Source organism: Megalopta genalis, chromosome 3 (assembly GCF_051020955.1).
Source record: "Megalopta genalis isolate 19385.01 chromosome 3, iyMegGena1_principal, whole genome shotgun sequence".
NCBI lineage: Eukaryota > Metazoa > Arthropoda > Insecta > Hymenoptera > Halictidae > Megalopta > Megalopta genalis.
Genome location: NC_135015.1, coordinates 20,255,005 through 20,276,116, shown reverse-complemented (window position 1 = coordinate 20,276,116; position 21,112 = coordinate 20,255,005). Strand labels below are relative to the sequence as shown.

The window sequence follows — 21,112 nt, the reverse complement described above, 5'->3', positions numbered from 1 at the left end:
TATATAATCTATTAATATATTTATTATTGTATTAATATTAATATATTGTTATATATTACGTAAAATACGTAATTACATTTTTACCTAATTTATTGCATTTTACGGACGCGGAATTGAATTTCGTGGCTCTGTGGATATAAATAAATATGAAAACTAGTAAAAATTATTTTGGAACTCGATACGATCTCCAGCGATGCCTTGTAGTCGCCGCTCGACACACAAAGGGTTAAGTCACGTAAATTCGTCCGAGCTCGTCTCGTCTCGTCTCGCGTAAAACAGCCTGGTCGCAGAATTTATTCGAAATGTTTCGAAAAACGTCGTCGCGATGCAATAACGAAAGTTCAGAAATTCAGCATAGTAGTAATTTCGAAGTGTATATACCTTGGAAACTGTATTTACCGAGCGCGCGGGATACGAGGCCGCGTAAAAACAGTATTATCTGCCTCGTAAAGCGTAAACCGCGTATAAAAAGAGCCACATAAATCGGGGGATGTGCGCAATTACAAATATCATGGCCGTCTTAATTAAAAGATTCGGGGGGGAAACGATTGCGCGCGCGACGTCGGACTCTTTAATTAACGCATCCTTCGGAATTGGCCCGGCATTTAGAACACCGTAAATGAACCGCGAATTTCGCGCGATTGCGACAAGAAAAAAAGAGAAACGAGCACGATCTATAGTTCCGGCGAAATAGAAAATAAAAATTTCAGCACGCGGACGTAGTATTTTGAAAATTGCTGTTAACTGTGGTTGATAACACTGTGACATTAATATTATCGTTGTATATTAATTAATGATATTAATAACATTATAATATTAATATTATCATTATATATTAAGGAATAATATTAATAATACTGTAACGTTAATATTATCATTATTAAGGAATAATAATATTAATAACTCTGTAATATTAATATCACTATAACATTAATATTATTATTATATATTAATATTGTTAATATTATTATATATCATTATAATATTATTGATATTATTATATATCAATATTAATATTGATATATATTGATATATAATAATATAATATAATAATATATTAATATATAATATATGTTAATTTTGTTAATATTATTATATATCAATATAATATTGTTGATATTATTATATATCAATATTAATATTGATATACAATAATATTAACAACATTAATATCAATATTGATATATAATAATATCAGCAATATTAATATATAATAATAATATTAATATCATTAATTACACGACATAAACATTATTAATATTACACTGTTATTCTGATATTTGAACAATTAAAAAATCAGTGACCCGTCATCGTCGCGGATTCCATGAAATCTGGCGTTAATAAATGGTTCACTATCAACGGACGCCTCCATTATTCTGTTCGGACCAAGGGAGTATTTTTCGTCGGGATAACGTTAATGCTAATTTGAAATGAACATTTCGCAAAGTGACTCGCGGTTCGAGCCGCTGAAATTCCGCGGTGCGTTCCGCGCAGGAAAATACGAAACCAGTCCGTGAGGCATCGGCTTCAAACGATTATTCAAAATGCATATACACATACATATACATATACATATACAGGGTTTCGGCCGCAGGCACGTGCATATTTCAACGCACAACGGGAAATGCATGTCGCGTCAAACGACACGCGACAACGCACGCTCCATTAAGCGCGCTCGGCTCGAACTTTCCGATTAGCTAATAGCCGATTAGCGGAAGTTCCGCGTGAACTTCGCGTGTTAGTCACGTGTTCAAGTGTCGGGTACACGCTTTTCTAATTACGTATGTATGTACCACGATGCTCGGAGCAGCGCGCGGAGACATGTATTTACCTACGGCGCGGTTCTTCCCGGCCGTTGTTGCACGCGAGTGCGCGAAACTGATAAGATGCTATCCGCGAGCAGAAAGCAGAGGAGACGCGGAACGATATTTTAACGCAGATTATTCGAAGATCGAGCCAGATTAGGCGAATCATTGAAAATGTAATTTTCTATCGAACTTCTGAACGATGAAATCAAATTTATCGCTCGTTGTAATTGCATACGGGATTGTTATTCGTCGTTTATTTCTATGATTAAAATGTAGTATGAAATAAATGCAAGATATAAGACATGAGATATTAATAACATTAACTATATTAACGATATAATATAATATATATATATCGTTAATATAGTTAATATTATTATAGATGTTATATATATATATATATATATATTATTATATAATAATATTAACGATATTTTAACACAGATTACGAAGATCGAGCCAGATTAGGCGAATCATTGAAAATGTAATTTTCTATCGAACTTCTGAACGATGAAATCAAATTTATCGCTCGTTGTAATTGCATACAGGATTGTTATTCGTCGTTTGTTTCTATGATTAAAATGTAGTATGAAATAAATGCAAGATTTAAGACATGAAATATTATTAACAATATTCTAAAATGTCTTTGAAGAATGTTTCGTGGGCTATCATTATTTTTAAAGTGAGAAATGTTTAGTAAAAATATTAATTTTCACTGAAGAATTTATTTTTTTACGACAGACTTCGATTTAATTAATAATATATATAGAATTTTATGTAACAATGCATTGTCTTAATGATCTAATGGACGATTTTTCTTCAAAATATCAACCTTTTTTTTTTTTTGAAAGATAAGAGAACATACAAGTACTTTCTAAACGAAAATAATTATTCGTTCTTTCCGATAAATAAAATACAATATAAAATAAATGTAAGATAGAAGATGTAAAATATTATATTAACAATATTCTAAAATGTCCTTGAAGAATGTTTTGTGGAATATCATTATTTTTAACCCTTTGCACTCGAGTGGTGACTCGAGATCATTTTTACTGACTAAGATGATTTTTACATTAACAAGGTTTAGATTTTAAGAAATTGTTAAAAGTGTAGCCATTGTGTAAGTCGCAAGACTCAATTTCGCATGCATAAAATGCGCTTTGTCGTATAAAATGAAAATACTATAAATCAGAAACATTATTTTAGATTTACAGTTAAAATAGCTTCGAGTGCAAAGGATTAAAGTGAGAAATGTTTGGTAAAAATATTAATTTTCACTGAAGAATTTATTACTTTTTAAACGAAAATATAATTATTCATTCTTCCCGATAAATAAAATACAATATAAAATAAATGTAAGATAGAAGATGTAAAATATTATATTAACAATATTCTAAAATCTCCTTGAAGAATGTTTTGTAGAATATCATTATTTTTAAAGTGAGAACGGTTCACTAAAAGTATTAATTTTGATTGAAGAATTTAATTTTGTACGACGGACTTCGAAGTAACTAATAATATAGAATTTTATGTAACAATGCATTGTCTTAATGATCTAATGGACGATTTTAATCGTCCTCAAAATATCAACCGTAAAAAGTAAGAACGAACGAGTGCTTCTAAAATGTGCGTCTGCTAATAAACAATTTTAGTAGTCATTTTATCGATGCCTTTAGATTATTCCGTTCGAATTCGGCTTTCTGGTTTTGCGACACGTCCTCGCCGAGCGGCTAATGTCGAAATCCAGGCGCATTCGCGCCCCTGAAGGCTAGCGTTGAAAGGGATCAAGCTCTCTATCATTTCCGAATTGTGCTCCATCGACGTCTAAAAGCGTTTCTATCGGTCGGCCATCATTTTTCCGAGACTCTCAATACAGAAAGTAAAGCGGCTACGTTCCTCTCTCTGACCGGCTCCTTTCTCCGTGTTATTGAATGTTACTGGCACAATCGCGACAGAAAGTGTGCTCGAGCATCGCCATTTTCGAAAAATTGCCCGCTTTCGGGCCGTTCCAGTTCCGTAAAAACGTCGCGCGATCTATACAGGGTGTTCAAAAAATGTCTCGCATTACGGAAATAGGAAGTTCCTTAAGTGATTTGAAGCAACTTCTTCCTTTACAAAAATGTTCTCCGATGCACCGTTAACGAGTTATCAACGAAAAACAGTGACCAATAAGAATCGAGTACGGCTGACGCGAGGCGGCCCAGCCAATCAGCGCGCGAAGCCCAGTTCCGCTCGTTGGCTCGATGGCCTCGCGCCAGCCGAGCTTGCCTCTCATTGGTCACTGTTTTCCGTTAATAACTCGTTAACGGTGCCTCGGAGACAATTTTTGTAAAGGAAAAAGTTGCTCCAAATGACTTCAGGAACCTCTCATTTCCCGGAAGTACCAAAATCTCGGGACACACTCTACATAGGTGCTAGGTAATATATGAGCCGTTTATTTTGAAAGTGGCATAAGTCACTATTCTTTTTCTTTTTTAAATGAAAAGATACCGTTCAATTGTAATTAGTGTTACCATTAACTCGATTTTTTTGAAAAAGCGACTTATGCCACTTTCAAAATAAACGGCTCATATAACAGATTATAATATTTATACTTACCCTAAGAACGGAGTTGTTTTCTGTTTTTTTTTTCGCGATTGAAATTCCATCGTCGCAAAGAATCATGCCGATTTTTTCATTTGCGAAACTTTCATCCCCGCCCCGGGGCCTGGCTGGCGCGTTTCATATATCCCGAGACGTTTTCCGGGGCTCGTTTCCCGCGCGAGTCCATCCCGGATCCTCTCGCGTGCTTCGTTTCCGCTGGAAAACGCCGAATGAGAACCCGCCGAGAAATAGAGAGAGAGAGAGAGAGAGAGAGAGAGAGAGAGAGAGAGAGAGAGAGAGAGAGAGAGCACGTACGTGCAGGCCGGAGACCCGGAGGGATGATAGGCCATCTCGGAGAAAGTTCATGCGACTGACTGCAGTAATACTTCGCGGACGCAAGAAGGCGCGGCTAGAAAATTCACAGACGAAAATCGTTTTCGGTGAACCGACGCACGGCGGGCTGGAAATTCGCTTCGCGCTGCTAACGTTATTTTCTTTTACCTTCTTTTTTTTTTAATCCTTTTTTCAATTTTTAATGTTGCATCGTCCCGCGGGGTTATTAACAACCGTACGGTTACAGTAGTTATTTAATACTATACTATTTTAGATTATTACTATTTAATAGTATATTAGTTTCATATTATATTGTATGAAGTATACTAATGGACTAAAAGAAACTCTAATACTTTATTGCATAAGTTAATGTTGTTCAAGACTATTTTATATTGTTGTCTTTTGTCTGCCAGCTGGAGACAATTTTGACATTTTTGAAATTTTTGACAGGATGTAATAATGAAATTCGATGGAATTTCTAGAGTTACTCTGATTACTAGATATTTTATTTTATGCGTTTAGGGTAACAGTGAGTGGCTAAGATAGAAAATTCTGGAGAGCTAGAAAGAATTTAATAATTTTATTGCGCTGCTTTTAACTTGAAAAACTGTTAAAGGAAACAATTTAATTTTATCTCATTTCTGTTTCTTAAAATCGTCTTTGAGAATTTCTACTTTGCATAAAAATCCGCAGTCTACTCAGATCACACATTGGAGGGCTGTGATCAACATTATTTTAGCGTTGTTTCGAAGGATTAAATTTAAAACATAGTAAAGTCGTCGCTAGAAACATCTATTAACATTTAAGAAGAACTTTTCGTATTCTAATTTGTAGAAAAGCGGATGCAGTGAATTCTCCCCAATTGTCCCTCAGCTTGGAAACAAAAATGGATAATCGTGTCTCATCTTCCCAAATTGTCCGTTTCTATTTACAGTAAATTCTCCCCGATTGTTCCTTAGCTTGGAAACGGAAATGGACAATTTGGAAAGAAGGGTCGACAAGCTGAGGGACAACTGGGGAGAATTTAATGTGCACGCTGAGGGTCATTTGGAAAGAATTTACTGTACTGAATAACGTTGGTTGGAAGAACATGTTCTTACCAGGTCATCGTGAGCGCTGGAACTGAGCGGTTTGTTTTGAAATCTGATACGAGCGTTCAGCGACGAGCGCGCATTACCGCTTTACCGTTTGTTTACCCAGTCGTCGTAGAACCGATGTCATCTATTTGTTAAAAGTATTCTACACGCGAAGGTTGCAAGAGGGATTGCATCTGAACTTGATATTCTCTTCTTAGCAATCGTTCAACGCAAACAATCTTTTTCAGTATACAGTAATGTCTCTCTAATTGACGCTCTGATTGTCCACAAAATTGGACAATTCGGGGAGAGGAGATACGATTATTCGAGCCTTGCCGTTTCATAGCCGTTTTCGTAGTTACAAATCGTCAAGAAATATAAAAACGAGTTGCAAGGCTCGAATAATCGTATCACCTCTTCCCAAATTGTCCATTTTTGTGCGCAATCGCTCAGATTGCCGTGCGACGGTACGTTTCGTGCTGATTTTCGACGAGCTAATTTCATGAATAAAGAGGTGGCCGCGATTAAACCGAATCACCTCGCGCCGGTAGCAGATCGCCGAGGAGCCACTTGATTCGCGGGTCACGTTCCGTTCCGTGAATTGTCCGTTCCCGCTTCATCTTCGCGGTTCGTTGAGGCTCATTTTCCGAGTTAACACGCTAGCTGCGCGCGAATTATTAGTGCTTCAAGCGACGTAGATTGTTTCAATTTTTCCGACCCGGCTTTTAGCCCGTTTCTCGCCACGTACCGTCGCGTCCCCTTCAGCTCTACGTGTCGCGTTCCAATGTTATTAATATTATTAATTTAATAATTACTAATATTTAATTTAATGACTATTAATATTATTAATATTATTAGTATTACTAGTATTACTAGTATTACTAGTATTACTAGTATTATTAATATTATTAATATTATTAATATTATTAATATTATTAATATTATTAGTATTATTAGTATTAATAATATTATTAATATTATTAGCATTATTAGTATTATTAGTATTATTAGTATTAATATTATTAATACTATTTCCTTAGAAGACGAAATCAATTCTACCGTCCCTCGTTAAAGTGTCCAATCTACTAATTTACCATTTTTCAAATTAAAATTAAATATTTGAAACATCGCCTTTTGCCTTTTAAGCAAAGCTTAATATATATTTTATTATAACTCCATGGAGTTCCTTCCATTCATCTGCTTTCACTAATTTGGAGATAATTTTATTAACGTAAGGGGGGGGGCTTTATTTTCTCGCGTTCGATATCCGACGTTCCGAGCATCTAAAGAAAATAGCGCGTTAAATAAAACGGTAATCGGCTGATTGGCTGATTGCCTATGGCAAGCCGAACGGTTAGGCCCCATTCGGGCGGCAATAAATTAAAATGATCGGAACCGTTCCGACGGAGCCATTTGACAGCCATTTATTTGACTGCATTGGCTGAATTGTAACGCGACACAGTGGTTAGTTAAATTATATCGGGGAAATAGTCTCCGGATAGGGTTGCTGCCAGCCTCTGCGGTTTTCGAAATTTGCGGTCGCAGTTCGAATAGTCGCAACGCCGTCACGCGCATTCGATTTTAGCGCGAGTTCCTTAAAAATCCCCGAAAAATCGCAATAATTTCATCGCGCGACTGGCGAGATTTACATTTCGATTTCGGTCAGGTCCAGAACGTTCGAACCAAAATTAGTTCCCAAAAGGCACCAGGTTTCGGAGGAACGAGAAGCTAATTCATAAATTAAAACTCGCATAAGTTTTTTTTCGACGTCGTTCTTCAACGATTGAAACAAGAAAAGTGTTTCGCTATTAAAAGAAACGAAAGTTTGCAAAATTTAAAATAGAAGAGATTTTAAATAGTAATTGTACAGGGTGTCCCACAGGCCATTACAGTTCCTGAGGTTATTTCAAGTAACTTTTTCCTTTACAAATATTTTCTCCGACGCGTCGTTAACGAGTTATTAAAGAAAAACACTGACCAATGACAGGGAAGCTCGCCTAGCGCTAGGCGGCCGAGCCAATCAGCGGAACTGGGCTTCGAGCGCTCATTGGCTCGCCATTGGCACCGCCTCGCGCCGGCCGAGCTCGCCTCTCATTGGCCACTGCTTTTTCTTTAATAACTCGTTAACGATGCCTCGGAGAACATTTTTGTAAAGGAAAAAGTTACTGCGAATGACCTCGGGAATCACCCCTTTCCAGGCGTTAACATAATTATGGGACACCCAGTATAGGGTGTCGGCACGAAAGTTTTTGCAACTTTGATGCATCAGCGACATTTTCTCCGGCCGGACCACGTGCCGGCGTTATCGAGTTTACGAGGAAAATGTTTTTCTCTCCGCTTGATCTTCCGCGTTCGTCATTTTCGCGACGAAACTTTCGACGATTCCGCGGCCGTCTATAGTGCATTCTTATCTCGAAGTCCCCGTAACAGCTGCTTTCTTCGTGTTTGGTCGACCGAACGAGGAAGACATACCAAGAACTCGGCGAACTTTCGCGCTCGTTTAACCGTGACGCGCGTATTATACAGGGTGGGGTTTTTTTTTGTCGAATGCGATCATGTATTTTCTATTGCATCGGTCGGTGCATCTCGATGCTCTTTGCAAAATATATATTAATTTATTCGTGATAAGAATTCATTGTTTTAGGAGTTAATTTTAATATTGTTAAGTCGACCCAGCGATATTATCAATTAAAAGTGATAACTAGACCGCGGAGTTTTATGCAAAATGAAGATTCTGCAGCCGTTGCAGTATATAGGAGCCAAGCGCAATTTTCTTTCTTTCTTAAATAATTTTAATAAAGAGAAATTGGTACATTAACATTCCTAGTTTACTTGAACCTCTTCACTAGTTTGAAATACACCTGTTTGTTATTGTTATAAATGCATAAAATCTGCAGTCCAGTGATAATCGTTTACATCACACGACACTTACTGCAGTTAAATAAAATAAAATTAGTAAACTGTGATTTTATTATCGACTATTATTAATTAGTAAAATACGTTAAACAAACTTAAGGTATCTCTCGATAGAATGATTTTTTTTAAACATAAATAGGTTAATACCTTTTTGTGAAGAAAATGCATCGAGCTATGCAATAAAAAATAGATGATTAAAAAGAAATGTTAACGACCTACGTTTGACATTTTTCGCAGGGAGCAACGATAGTCGCGCAAATCGCCGCGGTAATATCCGGTGACGTATTTCTGCGTCGCGCTTCTTCAATTTCTCCCGGCGAAATTTCAACGACGACGTCGCGAAATTGCCGAAAGTTTACGGCCGAAAGTTTCAAAAAAATTCGAAAAATTCGCCGTTCTAAAACTCCTGAACGAGGCGCAGGCGCGTTCCTTTTCGAAAGCCGAGCGAATGGACAGCGCCGCTCTCTCTCTCTCTCTCTCTCTCTTTCTCTCTCTCTCTAGTTATCTCTCTCGTTCTCTCTCTCTCTCTCTCTTTCTCTCTCTCTCTCTAGTTATCTCTCTCGTTCTCTCTCTCTCTCTCTCTCTCTCTCTCTAGTTCTCTCCCTTTCGCGCTCTCTCTCTAATTCTCTGTCTCTGCAGATCTCTCTCTCTCTCTCTCTCTCTCTCTCTCTAGTTCTCTCCCTTTCGCGCTCTCTCTCTAATTCTCTGTCTCTGCAGATCTCTCTCTCTCTCTCTAGTTCTCTCCCTTTCGCTCTCTCTCTCTAATTATCTGTCTCTGCAGATCTCTCTCTCTCTCTCTCTCTCTCTCTCTCTCTCTCTCTCTCTCTCTCTCGGTAGAACGAGAATAACCGGGCCGTTCATTATTCATGCCGTACGTTACGCCGGCGCGCAGTGTCTATGAAGTCTATAAAACGTGAAGTAATGTCGCTGCGGATGTCGTATCTGGATCTTGGGAATGAAGCGCGGAAAGAAAAATGAAGGGAGGATCCTGGACGCGGGCCGCGTGATCTATGCGCGAACGTAAATTACGCTGATAAATTCCCGCGTTAGCGGCCGAGCCTTTCGGCAACGTTTTCTATCCGCTCGACGGTTTTTACGTGTCCCGCTATAAATTCGAACAACATTCCGTAATGAACCCCCGCCCCGTGAAAAACCAGCGCCGTTAAAAAGCGGCGCTCGACCGCGTTGTTGAAAAAAAACACGCGTATCTACGAAACTACTTGTCAGACATTTGCAGAAAGTCCTGTTTATACAGGGTGTTTCCTTAACTTTTGTCAAGCACTTTTAGCGCACTTTTTCGCGCAGTTTTAACGCGACGAAGAAATGTTTATATCGGTTCAATGTTTGCTATAGGATGAAACATTTAATTTCTTAAAATTGTTATTCTCGCGATAAACAATCGGGATCATCTTAATCTTTTTAAATGGCATTGCACATGTTTTTAGTTATCGTTAATGTAACTCGTGTCGAGACGAATTCAACGATCTGCTATAGCATGATCTTCGAGTGACCTAGAACAATATTACAGCGAGAAGTTTCAGTTCAGTCGGCAGAAATGATGGAAAATGAATTTTGTCTTTTATTTTGAGATACATCAATCGGCAAATCGATAGTTTTATTACGAAAATGTATCGTTACGTAAATTGAACGAAAACGAAGCTTATATTAAGTCGGCTAAGACCTAATTATTTTATTAAAATAACAAATTCTTTTAGGATTTCATTTTAATTTTTGTTTCATTATTTTATTATTTTATTATTTTATTATTTCATTATTTTATTATTTTATTATTTCATTATTTCATTATTTCATTATTTCATTATTTCATTATTTCATTATTTTATTATTTTATTATTTCATTATTTCATTATTTCATTATTTTATTATTTTATTATTTTATTATTTTATTATTTTATTATTTCCACATTATTTCAACATTATTTCAACATTTACTCTTGATGAATTAAATTAACAATTCCTGGGATAAATTCCACTCGAAATGTCTAATTTCTAATTGAAATCTCTTTTCGATAACATTTAGGAAATCGCTTCTCTCCTCGCCAGATATTTTCACGTTTCGAATTCATTTTGTTCAGGCTTCCGTTTCGAGAACGAAGTGAAAACTATGGGCGCAGTGTACGAAACACGCGGACGTCCCGGGGTCCATAAATTTTTGCATTTTTCCAGATTCAGTCGCAGACGCTCATCTGTTATTCAACAAATTTGTTAATCCACGCCGGCTCCGCTTCCCCGTTGTATCGGGCACGGAATCCCCCGCTGTAATATTGTTCTCTTTCATTAAACATGAATCCCGGGCACTATACTTCGGTTCCGGGGCAGCGGCGTAGTTTGCTAATCCCGGCGAAAAAGTTCGTCGATAGCCCCGGCGACAGTCCTTTATGCGGAAACTCTCTCGATGGCGCGTGCCACGCGACTGAAACTCCTGCTGCGGTGCCGTAGAGGAGAAACAATTTTTTTGCGGGGTCAATAGATCGTATTGACGGCGACGGCGGAACCCAACGATAACTTTTTCTTTATTATTGCCGCGTTTCCCGTCCCCGTGCACCGCGCTGCGACTCGCCCATTGGCTGCGATGTTGCCACACCGCTCTCTCTCTCTCTCTCTCTCTCTCTCTCTCTCTTTCTCTTTCTCTTTCTCTCTCTCTGGATATCAATTTCGGTGCTCGTGCTGCGAAGTTTCATCGCCGCTAAGACTCTCGGATGTTCGTTTTTGTAACGCATCAACTTCCGACGACCAAAAATAGTCTTTTTCTTGACTGCTCGTGAAACGCCGGAGAACTAGAAACTGAGTCAAAACTTAATTTTAAAAAGTTGATAGGTAAAACTTTAATTTCTTTTTCTTTTTTAAAAGAGAACCCCTCTTCTTAAGAAATCGCAAAATTTTTCGTATCCTTTCATGGGTACGAATTTTCAAAATGATTGAAATATTCACTTAGCATAATTTTATCATATATTAATACAGTTGTTATTCGCTTTCTTGATATTTTTAATTTTTCACCCCTCGAAATTAGGGACGGTGAGACACGGTGTCCCAAAATTATGGCACCTCTGGAAAATTAGAGATTCCTGAGGTCAATCGGAGCAACTTTCTCCTTTACAAAAATGTTCTCCGAGGCATCGTTAACGAGTTATTGAAGAACAAACAGTGACCAATGAGAGGCGAGAGCTCAGCAGTCGCGCGGCGGCCGAGCCAACCAGCGCACGACGCTCAGTTCCGCTGATTGGCTCCGCCTCGCGTCAGTCGAGCTCGCCTCTCATTGGCCAGTGTTTTTCGTTAATAACTCGTAAACGATGCCTCGGATTGCATTTTTGCAAAGGAAAAAGTGACTTGAAATGGCCTCAGGAATCTCCCCTCCGCCATAACAATAATTACGGGACACCCTGCATAAATTTCTCTGAGCCATATATATTTTAGCAATGCAACGAAATTTAGCAATTTCGAACGATACGTTGTAATCCGATCGAAAAAAATCGTAAGAGTCCGCGGAACGATTTAAGTGGGCCAGACATTTAGCCGGGCGAGAAAATGAAGGCATCCTGAAAAACCATTTTAATAGACGCCAGTACCGCTGTCAATTGCCGGACTTTTTTCGTAGTTTTACCATTCCCTTCAATTAGTCAGTTCCCTCTGGCTCCCGATATTCTCATCACAACAATTCATTGTTCCGCGCCAGCCTTTCCCCGCAATTTAATTGTCGCGTCGTTTCCCGTTCTATTTCCACAGTTCTTTTTCTCCCTTAACCGTCGGAGCAGCCCCGCGCCCGCCTCCCCCGCGTCATCACCGCGCGAATTCACTTCGTTTTTCCGGCTTTTATCTCTTGCTGGAGCTGGATGTCGCGAGATCTTACGGAGCCGGTCGCCGTTTCTAATAAATGCGATCCGCGGCGAAATGGCGGCAGCCAGTCGGCGCGCTTCGACGCGGCGTCGCGTCGCGTCGCTCCAAAGAAACGCGACGGGGCGCCGCACGCGTTCCGCGACGCGCGATCGAAATCGCGCAAAAAACGAGCGTGTAATCCGTTCCGCAGAAACGGCCGCAATTAATCGCGAACCACCCTCGACTCGATATCGGTGCTTCCGAAATCGGTGCGCCGTCGTCGTTATAACGAAGACGACGGAAAAACCGCGTTCCCCGTAAATATCGCATGGTTTCGGCCGCGTCGGGTTAACACGGCGGGAGCAAGAAATTGTCGGCGGGCGAACGGCGTTCTTTCAGCGCCGGCTGAATAATATCGGGTTCTTTTTGCGGGCATTAAGATTCAAAAAAGGAATGCGGACGCCGAGGAATAATACGGTCGCGGGGATAGTTTCCACCCCCGGATAAAACTACCACCGCGGCCGTAACCTCGGCGGCGGTGAGCTCGCCTTGTTGCACGGAACCAACCCCCCCCCCCCCAACCTTCTACCCCTCTCTGTACCGTCTATATTATTCATAATTCCATCCAGTCCGGCGAAGAAGAGAGGAAGAAAAAACGTAATTAGTCTCTCCCGTGCTCTGCGGTGATATCTCGGCGACATTTATGCGCTGAAAATCGTCGCCGCGGAACATGATTTCGCCCTTTCTACTCGTCGCTTCCCTAATTGATCGGCCGGGACGGCCGATGCGACGGGAATTTGTAGCGGTTCTGCTGTGAAATGCGGCTCGACGATAGAATATTGTATAATATTATCATGTATAGTATATAATATTATATTATATATATATATTATATACTCTATCTTATTATTATATAATATTATAATATCGATTATAATATTGCAGCTTGACGATATAATATTGTATAATATTATCATATATAGTATATAATATTATATTATATTATATATTATTATTATATAATATTATAATATAATATAATATAATATATTATTATTATTGTATAATATTATAATATAGATAATATTATATATATTACAGATGTATAACAAATATATATATTATTTCATATATTATTTTTTATATATATAATGTTCTATCAGAGATCATGATGGTCTTCTAACCTCAACATTATGAAAATGTTTTGAAATTTTTACTTTAACGTTTCAAAGTGTTATATGATAATCGAAGGCAGACGTCGGCTCATATTTTACAACAAAAAGAAAAAAAACGCGGGTTGTAGCATTAACGAACGTCTGTTACTAATAAATTCTAACATTGAAACAATATAATATAACAACGAGGTATGCTTGTCGAAGCACCGTCGTTGTTAGACGATTCATTAAAATGAGAGTTCATTTCCTACGACAAAATTTCCCAATTCGAGGGAAAATTAATGAAGGCGCTCCTGTAAATAAATTTATACACTTTCGAAGCCCCCGTCTTCTGCGTCGAACGCCACGAAGAACTTCGCATTATAGACGTTTATGCGATTATGAACACTCGTGAAACTCGGTGGGAGGATCTCTAAACGAATTCGCAATAGTGACAACATGACCAGCATCAATATCGTCGTTTTTTCGTACGGTGTGGGAAGCACATAACTGGCTTGGATCTCGAGCACTTCGTTCTCGTGGCATAGCGCTTCCAGCGAAAGGGTTGCATAGTCTGGAAAATCGCGCGATTAATAACCGATCTTGAAACCCGTCTATTTTATACAGGTGCAAAGAATTATATATAAGTAAATAATATATATATATATATATATATATTATTACTATTATTTACTCATATGTATATATAAGTAAATAATAGTAATAATATTAATTATAATAAATATAATATATTAATATTATTAATATATTATTATTATTATATATATTAATATATTATTACTATTATATATATATATATATATATATATATTAATATATTATATTTATTATAATTAATATTATTACTATTATTTACTATTAATATATTAATATCCGATTCTAAAAGGCCTATCTATTTCGTACAGATACAGAGAGAATTATAGATAGTAATTAATATCCGAATTTTAAAGCCTGTGCGATCTTGTACACAGAGAAGTTGTGCACAACAAATTACACAATTAATGGCTGATTTCAAAGGCTATCGACGTTGCGTACAGGTACAGAGAGTTACATAATCGATGTCCGATCTCAAAGCCCACGAATTTTATTGTATAGGTACATCGAATTCTTCGAACAAATTCGGAACAAAGTTTCCACGGAATTTGTTGCACAGCAATTGTCGCTCGACGATTCCATGCGTCAGCATGGTGCTCTCGAAAGTCTGTTAAAAATGTCCACCCTCTGTTCTCGATGTCGGATCAACGGTGTCGTCGAAAGTCGTCGATGCTCTTCCGATCGTCGAATCGATCGTCGTTACAGGGACATTTTGGAAAGATGTCGTTCGTTGCCAAGCTCCTTAGCCAGAGGAAAGATATCGATGTCGCGAAGATCGCTCTTCTTCAACGTCGCCGATTTCTCAAGTAAGTGATCACGCGCGGCCTTGGATCAGCGGGACGACGACGACGACGAGCAATTGGAGAACTCGCGCGTGCACGCGTGTACGCTGCACCAATTACTGGACGGGCGATACGGTAAATTCTTCCTGATCGATGCTCGCAGATTGGAACACAAAAGTGAACAATTTTGGGAAGAGGAGAGGTGCGATTGTTCGAGCGGTATAGTTATTTATAGTTAAATTCTCCACAACTATAAAAACGAACCGCAAGGTTGATATACAGTAATTGCGCAATCGTTTCTACTCTTCCCAAAATTGTTCATTCTTGTGCGCAATCTGAGCGCGAATTAGGGAGAAATAACAGTATCCGAGTCCCGCGGCTTGTTTTTGTAATTTTCAACAATTGGGACTTATAAAAGCAGGCTGCAAGGCTAACGGGGCCAGTCTACGATGACCAAAATGCATTTTTTTTCAATTTTGCTATTTCTTGAAGAGACATCGAAAAAATAAAGAAACTCACTCCCATTTCTCAACCTTTTTTATCCTATGGTTTCTATTTCTTCTCTGTCATGCCAAGTGATAGCAAAATTAAACAGCATTCTGATCGGAAAAAAGATATTCAACTCACTTAGAGTCCAGTTCTAAAAAAGAAACAGTTATTCCGTACTCTCGATATCTTATACATAACTGTAACTTCTGAGTGCATAACTCTACCTGCGCACCCTAGTGACACCCCTCCGGCAGCAAACCTGTTAATCTCCCTCTAATTGCGAGGCTCGCCGTCTCCCCGGCTGTACCGTGACGCTTGCGCCGCCCTAAGCAAGCAGGCAAAAGTGCGCGCACACAACGTTGAATCTCAATGTCGGGGCCTCCGTCCTAACCGCCCACGATCCTCAAGAACCGATCCGATCGGCGATGAAACAAACCGGAAGAAGGGCGGAGCGCCTTCCGTGTCTTTGTCCCGACGATCCGTGCGCCAACGACGAGGATGTAACAATCTCGTTCAACGTTAAAGAGTATTCCCGTAGCGCCGGCGGTTTAAGATCAATCGAATCCCCCCCCTCTCTCTCTTTCGCTATTTCCGTTTCTCTCTTTCAATCTCTCTCTTACTCTCCTCCTCTCTTTTTCTCGCTTTCTCTGTGTGTCTCTCTCTATCACTCTTTCTCTCTCTCTGTGTGTCTTCTCTCTCTCTCTCTCTCTCTCTCTCTCTCTCTCTCTCGGATATCAGACACTCGATCCGTAGAGAAAAGCCTCCACCCCGCCCCGATCCCCATTCTTCACCTTATCGGGCGGCTGTTTTAAAACCCGGGGATTCACCTACGGTCTTGATCCCCGGATTGTCAGCCGTCTGGACGATCCAGCAGGAAGAGTCGAGGGACGACGCTCGTGCCAATGGGTGAGCACGATCGTCGGCTTACTTGCTACGGAACGCGAATACGGAATGGATCATTGAGCACGCTGGGCTACGACTGTTTCAGGAGTGACCATCTTGTTATCGCTGACGGTGTTCCTGAACCTCGTCGCCGAGACCCTGCCCCAGGTCTCCGACGCGATACCCCTGTTAGGTACATTGAGTTTCTGCAAGCTTACAAACGTGTGCCTCGGTGTGAGTTTTCTACTGTCGTGGTTGGGAACGCTTCTTTCCGTTTTACTCCTGACCGCCTTTTCCTTCCCCCCATTCTCTCTCTCTCTCTCTCTCTCTCTCGCTCTCGCTCTCTTACTCTGTTTCACTGTCTCTCTTTCTCGATCTTGCTCTCTTATTATCTCGCTCTCTTCGTCTCGGGATTTTTCTACATCGTGCGCGCGAGATCCGATCGATCGGCTGCACCGAGACGCGTCCTGATTGAATGTCGCCGGCGTTGATGCGATGTTTGCTGATTCGCGAGCTATGGTGTGCGCGAACTATAGGCACAAACGAGATGTAGGCACAAGCGAGCTATAGACACGCAGGAACTATAGTTATATGCAAGCTATAGCCACGCGCGAGCTATATTCGCGCGAGAACTATAGCCACTATAGCCACGCGCGAACTGTAGCCACGCGAACTATAGCCACGCGAGCTATAGCCAAGCGCGAACTATAGCCACGCGCGAACTATAGCTTCGCTCGAGCTGTATTCGCGCGAGAACTATAGCCGCTATAGCCACGCACGATCTATAGCCAAGCGCGAACTGTAGTCACGCGCGAGCTGTATTCGCGCGAGAACTATAGCCGCTATAGCCACGCGAGCTATAGTGACGCACGAGCTATAGCCACGTGCCAACTGTAGCCACGCGCGAGCTATATCCGCGCGAGAACTATAGCCACTATAGCCACGCGCGAGCTATAGCGACGCACGGACTATTACGCGAACTATAGCGACGCCGAGGCAAGCTCTCCGCCATTTCTCGACGCCCGTTACCGAAGTCACCGAAGCGTTTTTGCAGATGCTTCTCGCTGGCGACAAGTTCGCCCGGGACTCAGTTTTTTGTCGGAAGCTGATGACGGTGATATCGGTGCGGACGTGCGATAAAGTAGGCGACGTTCGATTGGGACACGTCTTGTGTCGAGCAAGTCGATTTTCGCGATCGAAGGGTTTGCGGCAATTACGAAACAGCTCTACACTTTGTTACACTTCTGTTTTGTTTCGTTGGTGAAAGATCGAGCGGAAACTTGATGAGAAATGGAGTCAGGTTTCATGTGTTTCGAGATTATGTTCAATGCGATGAAGAGACTAGAGAGTTATGTTACATTGAACGGTTGAATTGAGAGTTGAATGTTCAATGAAAAGTTGAGTGTTCAATTAAGAATTGAATGTTCGATGAAAAGTCAAATGTTCAATTAAGAATTGAATGTTCAGTGGGAAGTCAAATGTTCAATTAAGAATTGAATGTTTAATGAAAAGTCAAATGTTCAATTAAGAATTGAATGTTCGACGAAAAGTCAAATGTTCAATTAAGAATTGAATGCTCAATGGGGAAAGTCAAATGTTCAATTAAGAATTGAATGCTCGATGAAAAGTTAAATATTCAATTAAGAATTGAACGTTCACTGGAAAATCAAATGTTCAATTAAGAATTGAATGTTCGATGGAAACTAAAATATTTAATGAAAAATTGAATATTAAATTGAAACTCGAATGTTCAATTAAGAATTGAATGTTCAATTAAATATGAAACGTTCAATAAAGAGTTAAATGTTCAACCAAGAATCGAATGTTCAACGAAGAATTAGAACGTTCAATTAACTAATGAAGTTTCGCTCGAACAAGATTTGGAAACTGTTGCTGCGAACGGTATCTGATTTTCACTGGGTTTTCGATGGTCCACCTAAAACTTCGATAAAAGGTTAAATTGGCTTCGTAACGGAGCTGTGCTCGTTTAATTGCAGCAACCCCGTCAATTCTTCTCTTTTCTTTGCCGCTGATTGATTTTCCTTTTGGCTTGTACCGTTTGCGTGCGATGTCGGTGTTTGCTGTTGGGATTATTCCGATCGAATGATGGATTTTCTTTCGGCGAGCAAGAGCTTCCCTTTTCTTTCGTCTCCCCTGCCCCCCGCTCTTTCTTTCTTCGCGCGGGACGTTGATCGATGAAACGCAACGACTCGCTTCGATCGCCGACGGAATGTGGTAATTTTAATGGAATGTTGCACTCGTTAGCGCGACGATGTTTCGAAGACACGGGGGACCCGCGGACTCGGGACCCCGTGCGCACTTCCTTTCTGATTACGATGGTTTTAATTACGTCGAGGTAAATGATCGATACGGTGCCCGGAGCAACGTTTAATCAAATTCGTAATTTCACGTTTGCCGAGACTAATAATTACGTTGATGAACGCGCTAGAAAACTGTGGAAAGGAAGATTATTATGATTTTATTTCTCTATTTTTTTTGGTGTTTAATAGAATCGTGACAATTTTTAACGAAGAAAAATTGTCATTGTTTCTGAATGTTTCGTGGGCATTAATTTTATGTGTCGATTGCAATCGGGCAGCTCTTTTCAATGCGACGAAGTTTTTATTCTTATCCAGAGGAAAATAATATATAATAATAATAATAATAATATAAAATAAATTGTAAATAAAAAAATTATATAAAATATATATAATATATAATAACGTATACAATAATATATAATAACATATATATTATACATAATATATGTATAATATAATAAATATAATAAATAATATAATAAATTAGAATATATTATAAACAATTACCATGGCATCATTGTTACGATAACGTTAAATAAAATAAACGGTGTCCTTATCGGTTCTACAGAGACTGCCATAATTTGGTACTTCGGTTTAATTAAAATGTAATAATATAATAATATAATAATAAAATAATATAATAATATATAATTTAGCAGAAAATATCGAATTGCCGAGAAGCTTGTTAGTTTTTTCCACGCTGTTTCTTGATGCCTGGCTACGACATTTCCTCGGGATCAAGGAGTATCTTCGAGCCCTGAAAATTCTCGGCAACGCTGCGTCGACTTCGCACGTTGCCATTTTCGGCGGGGAACAAACGAAACGACGAACAGCGCGCGTCGCCGGGAATTCCCTTTCTGTAGTTCCGAACGACTTTCGTTCGGCCGTAGTTCGAAAACTTCTGCGCCGACTTGCCAGGATTTAATTGAATAAGTTCGTGCCTGAAACGAGACAGGCCGGTGTCACATTGCGCCATCGGAAATCCAGTATCCCGGGCACGCTCGTACACCTGGCCGAGCTTTATCGCTCGTTTTCCTACCAAACTGTACAAATCTAAAGCAGCAACAGCCCCACGATCAGTTTCGTTCCTGTCGCGTCCGGGCTTCCGTTTTCCTTCTTTTTTTTTTCTTGTTCTTCTTCTTCTTTTGTCCGCGCAAATAAATATTCTTTCCGCGCCTCCGTGCGACTAATTTGCACGCTGATCTCTCGCGAACCGTCCGCGTGTTTCGATTAAAACTTAAATAAAAACTTAAATTAAAAGGTGAAATTAAGAGGGTTTTCGGTTGAAAGTTAAATGAAAACTTCGCGCGGAACTTAAATTGAAAGTTCGATCGAAACTTAAATAAAAGCTTAGGGGAAAGCTTCAATCAAATTCGAAATCGAAACTTAAATTGAAACTCGAAATGAAAGCTGAAATTAAACGAATTTGAACGCGGGCTGCGAATAATATGTGACGGATTATTAATACGCATTTGAAATCGTGTTTAACAGCGACTAAAAGATTAGAATACAAGTTCTATTCGAATATCTAATTCGAAAGGAACAAGTTTTGTTCGAATATTCGTTCGAATTTGTATTCTAATATTTATTCGCATATTTATTCGAATATTCATTCGAGTATTTATTCGAATATTCATTCGAATATTTATTCGAATATTTATTCAAATATTCTTTCGAATATTTATTCAAATATTCTTTCGAATATTCATTCGAATATTCCTTCGAATATTTATTCGAATATTCCTTCGAATATTTATATTCGTTACACGGACAAATCAATGCAGCGGTAGACCGCGAACAATTACTAAATAATTATTGCAGCGATGCAATTTTGTAATCTGCATTTTATTAATTGCACTCTGTCGGAGCCGATATGTATGCATTTGGAAAACGTTCATTGACTCGGGGCGATTACAAATTTGAAATTAGTTTCCATTGTTCCCGGAATAAATGTAAGTCACGGCAATCTATTCTCACGGAGTGACGTAGCGTTACACAATGTATCCATAAACCGGCATTGGCTGCCGCGAAATTTAATGGAACTCGTCTCCTGTTAACGGCACACGTTATTGTAGAAATAAATTCTAATGCCTCCGGGAACCAATTGCACGCGTTAATGCATCCATTGACCGAATTTCGATTCCTCGATCGAAAGTCATTCCGGGCTGGCTACAGTGTATCGAATCGAACGTTATAAAGCGGCATTATTAATGAGAAAAATCGCGACAGCGAAAAAAATTCTATCGGAGACATTCGCGTCCATCTTGAATTCCGGCAGACGCGTTTAGAAATTCCGTTTCTTTTTATACGGACAATCTC

General features: G+C 39.4%; 1 protein-coding gene across 3 annotated transcripts in view; it reads left to right on the top strand.

Annotated features, from left to right (window-relative positions):
- The window catches only part of nAChRalpha6 (nicotinic acetylcholine receptor alpha6), a 587,858-nt gene that overhangs the window by 451,522 nt on the left and 115,224 nt on the right, over nucleotides 1–21,112 (top strand). For 2 of the 3 annotated variants that reach the window (XM_033478260.2, XM_076520266.1), the window contains one exon: nucleotides 16,579–16,665. The exons of the other annotated variant lie outside the window; for it this stretch is intronic. In XM_033478260.2, the coding sequence (XP_033334151.1) occupies nucleotides 16,579–16,665 (87 nt within the window). The remainder of the gene's footprint in view (nucleotides 1–16,578; nucleotides 16,666–21,112) is intronic. 3 annotated transcript variants of the gene reach the window in all.